The 4,090-nt window shown below is 59.5% G+C and overlaps 1 protein-coding gene across 1 annotated transcript; it reads left to right on the forward strand.

The window, feature by feature from the left end:
* The first annotated feature begins 626 nt into the window (after positions 1 to 626).
* LOC121482708 (melanoma-associated antigen 4-like) lies at positions 627 to 2,387 on the forward strand. The gene is made up of 2 exons (XM_041740514.1): positions 627 to 804; positions 1,282 to 2,387. The coding sequence occupies exons 1-2, from the start codon at positions 627 to 629 to the stop codon at positions 2,385 to 2,387; spliced, it is 1,284 nt and encodes a 427-aa protein (XP_041596448.1).
* The last annotated feature ends 1,703 nt before the right edge of the window (positions 2,388 to 4,090 follow it).

A 4,090-nucleotide genomic window follows, 5' to 3' on the forward strand; every position in this document is an offset into this window, starting at 1 on the left:
CTGCCCTTCCTGATCTTGCTGGGGGACTTGGGAGGGGTGGGGGTTTGCAGCTGTGACCTGCCTGGCCGGGCACACAGGACAGGATGGGGACATAGGACATAACAGGGTACCTCCTCCTGCTCTTTTCCCAGTTCTCAAGGAGCTGGGGACCCCGTTGGGAGAGGTCCCAGTCAGAGTGTGGGAGGAGGCCCACCAGGGGGATTGATGCCCAGGAGTCCCGGGGCCTGCCAAGACTCTGTGTTGAGGAACTCTGCCCACCCCACATTAAATGAGTGAGTGGCCCCCAAGACAGCCATCAGGCCCAGGAGGGGATGGCCCTGAAATCCAGGTGCCCTTCCCTGACAGCCCTGGGAAGGGAACCTGGGGTGCGGCCTGTCCCACAGAGCCCCTCCTCTTCAGATCCCTGGACTCATGGAGGGGAGGGCCTGGGCCTGAGGGTCTGGATTCAGGTCAGCAGAGGAGGCGGGTGCCCTGCCCTGGCCCTGGTCCCAGCCCTGCTGGGGGTCGAGGTGAGAAATGAGGGGATGCCTTACTCAGCAGGATCCCTAGGGACCATGTGTGGGCCATAGAGAGAGGCGAGTCAGGTGGGCCGACTGATTTCTCTGGGTTTTAGCTGGTGGTGGGTCATGGCAGGGGGCCTTGCAAGGAACCAGGCGGGTGCTTCAGGGCCAGCTGTGGAGTCTTCCCAGGCCTTGTTTGGGGTCCAGGTGAAGAGCAAGAGGCCCCCCATCCCAGCCCAGATGGAAGCCAGAGCTGGCCCATCCCTTGTGCATGATCCAGGACGAGTCCTGGAGACTTTGGCAGGTGTGGCCACGGCTGGGCCCCTGGCTTCCTTCTGTGGAGTGTCAGGGCCAAAGTGTTCTTGCAGGGACACTTTGGCCTGAGAGAGACAGGGCCAGGGCAGTCCCTTGAGAGGCCAAGGAGGGGACCGCCCCACCTGGCCTGCTGGAGACTTCCCAGAGTGCAAGCCAGCCCTCCTGTCTACACTGGGGCCCAGGGCTGGGCTGTCAGTCTGCACCCTGAGGTGCCTCCTCCTTCTCTCCTGCAGAGACTTCAAGAACTGGCAGCGGAGGCCTCGGTCTGAGGCGGGGGTCCCTCAGGACACAGAGCAGAGGAGGCACAGGCCAGTGCCACTTGTCCAGGTGAGGTTCATGCTCTCTCCAAGCCTGGTGTCAGGGGAGCCCTCTGCATGGGAGCCAAGCATGGCCCCCTGTCAGCCCTGGCACCTCTAGGTCTCTTCGCCAGGCCCCCCCTGACAAGCCCTCCCACCTCTCTCTTCAGGTCACCTCAATTTTGACATCATGTCCGTAGGAAAGAGCAGTGAGCCTTGGAGGCTGGGAGAAGACCCAGAAGAGGCCCAGGGTGTGGTGGATGCCCTACAGTCCAGGGCTGAGGAGGAGGAGGAGCCGGGGGAGGTTTTATCTCCCCGAACTCCTCCCTCTTTGTTTTCCTCCTCCCCTTACTTCTCCTTGTCTGGCGGGTGTTCCGGCACCCAGGAGGAGGAGTCTGCTAATGAGGGGTCCCTAAGTCCTCTCCAGAGCTCTCAGGGTGCTAACACCTCCCAGGGGGGCAGGGAAGCCAGTGCCCAGTTTGCTGGCCCCAACAGCCCAGAGGAGGTGGGCTCAAGTGGCAGTGAAAGGGAAGAGGATGCTGACTCGTCCCCCTGTGGCAGGGCATCCCGTGGCCTTGGCCAGCCCCAGCCTGCTGTCCCCAGCAGCCCAGAGGAGGTAGGGTCAAACCCACCTGAACAGCAGGAAGATGAGCAGCCCCAGGGCAGTTTCCACCTGAAGACGGCTGCCCTGGTGATATTCCTGCTCCTCAAGTATCGCACCAAGCAGCCCACCAGCAAGGCAGAGATGCTGGAGATCGTTACCCCAGAATACCAGGACAACTTCCCCGTCATCTTGCGCCAAGCGTCCATCTGCTTGCGGCTGGTCTTTGGCCTAGACGTGATAGAAGTGGATCCCAGCGAGCACTACTACAACCTCAGCATCATCCTGGGCCTCACCTGGAATGGGACGCTGAGTAGTCAGGGGGGCCTGCCCAAGACCAGCCTCTTGGTGCTGGTCCTGGGGTTGATTGTCCTGGCAGATGACTGTGCACCCGAGGAGGAGGTGTGGGAGGCGATGGGGATCATGGGGGTATACGATGGCCAGGAGCACATCCTCTTTGGGGCACCCAGGGACCTCCTCACCAATGTCTGGGTGCAGGAAGGATACCTGGAGTGCCGGCAGGTGGCTGGCAGCAATCCTGCCCGTAAGGAGTTCCTGTGGGGGCCCAGAGCCCTCCAGGAAACCAGCAAGTTGCAGGTCATGGACTACGTGCTCCAGCTCGGTAACAACAACCTTACTTACTCCCTAGCCCTGTGTGAACAGATTCTGAGATAAGGAAGAGGGGGCCACCGCCCCCAGAGGCGGCCAGGCCCTTTTCAAGCTTTGGTGGGGCCGGCATGAAGGGAGGCCTTAGGGTGCTTCCACCCGGTGTTGTCCTGTTGGGTGTGTAAAGAGAAAGTCCACGGCGTTCTAAGGAGTTAAGGGCCAGGGCAGGTTGGCAGAGAGCATGGCCAAGAGCCTCTCTGGGGGCCTGGGCTCTGCAACACCCTGAAATACAGAGCTTAGTTTCTTTGAGGAAGCTTTCCATGTTTGTCCCTTGGGATAGAAGGTTTCCTCAGCCCAGTGTGTCAGTGACACACACCCCTTTGCATTCGTACTTCCCCAGTTCAAGAGTTAACAGTTTTGTCATGTCGTGTAAACAAGTTGGGAGACCTTGCCTGTTTGTTTGGGTTGTGGATGAAATCACAGGGCATTGGCGTTGGAATTTGTTGGAAAGGCCAAGAGTGGAGCAGGCAAGTGCTGGAGGGTGTAAATAGGAAAATAAACCTTGTTCACTTTTGCTTCTTACCTGTGCCGTGTGTCTTTTTTCCAAAGTTACATAGATGTGCGCTCGTGCATTCACTTGGTTTTTCAGGAATGTGAGAGAAGGTTCCTGAGGCCAGGGGAGCCCTGCTGGCGGCTCCCTCACGGCCACACAGCGGCTGAGCTCTGCTCCCTGCAAGGCCCTATGTGTGAGCAGTAGGGCACAAGGGGCCCGGGGCCACACCACCTTCAGGGACTGTGTGTAGCAGCCGCCGTCCCGCAGGGAGGTGGGGAGGGGTGCCCTGAGACCTGGGCCAGCCTGCCAGCCCCAAGTGGCAGAAGGATGAGGGGGTGGGGCGGCTCCCGGGCCAGGCTCTGCAGGGGAGTTAGTCTTTGACTCGAACTGTAGGCTTGTCGCACCTCTGTGCTGTATCCAGCTGGGACAACTCCCCGCACCCGAGTTCCACACATAGCCTCCTATAGCCCACATACAGCCCCTGATTTAGAAAATGGATTGAGTTTCGTATTTGAAGCACCCTCTCTGGCCGATTAGCTGGTCCAGGTCAGGTTGAGCTGCAGGTACTCTAACTCTGGCCGGGCTAACAAAACCTATCCCAGAGGAGAGCACGGGAGGCCCCGGGGTCTGGACAGCATTCAACATAGCTGACGTTCATCCAGGTTCCAATGTATGCCAGGCGCTGTGCAAGGTGCTTCCTGTCCCCAACACACATTCCTGCCGTCCGACGGGGCGGGGCGGCTCCAAACCACCTACTTCCCAGGTGACAACCCCGAGGCTCTCAGGGTTGGTCCTTTTCCCAGGATCACATGGCTGGTGAGTGACGAGGCAGAGACTAGAACCCTGGTGTGAAGCCATGTCGAGTCCACGCTGTCCCCTCCCCGCCCAGCCTGTGGCCAGCCTTCTGACTCCTACATCAGGAGTGAGGACAGCGTGGTGTCTCTCAGGTGACAAAAGGAAGGATGTCGTGGCGAAGTTTCTGAGACCCGGGCTAAGGAAGGCAGGTGACAATGAGAATCAAACAGGATTTGGGTCGTGTCTGTGGGCTCGTTAACCTAGAGTTCTTCTGTCTGAGCCCCAGAGGCCTTCGGGAACTGGCTGCCCAGGTGCTGGCAATGTTTCCAGACTTAGCACTTTCCCGAATGACAGCGCCTTCCCCTGGTTTTCGCCTCGTGTTCTTCTGTCTACCTCTTGGACCTGGCCCGCTAATGAGTCATCA

Source organism: Vulpes lagopus, chromosome X, assembly GCF_018345385.1.
Source record: "Vulpes lagopus strain Blue_001 chromosome X, ASM1834538v1, whole genome shotgun sequence".
NCBI lineage: Eukaryota > Metazoa > Chordata > Mammalia > Carnivora > Canidae > Vulpes > Vulpes lagopus.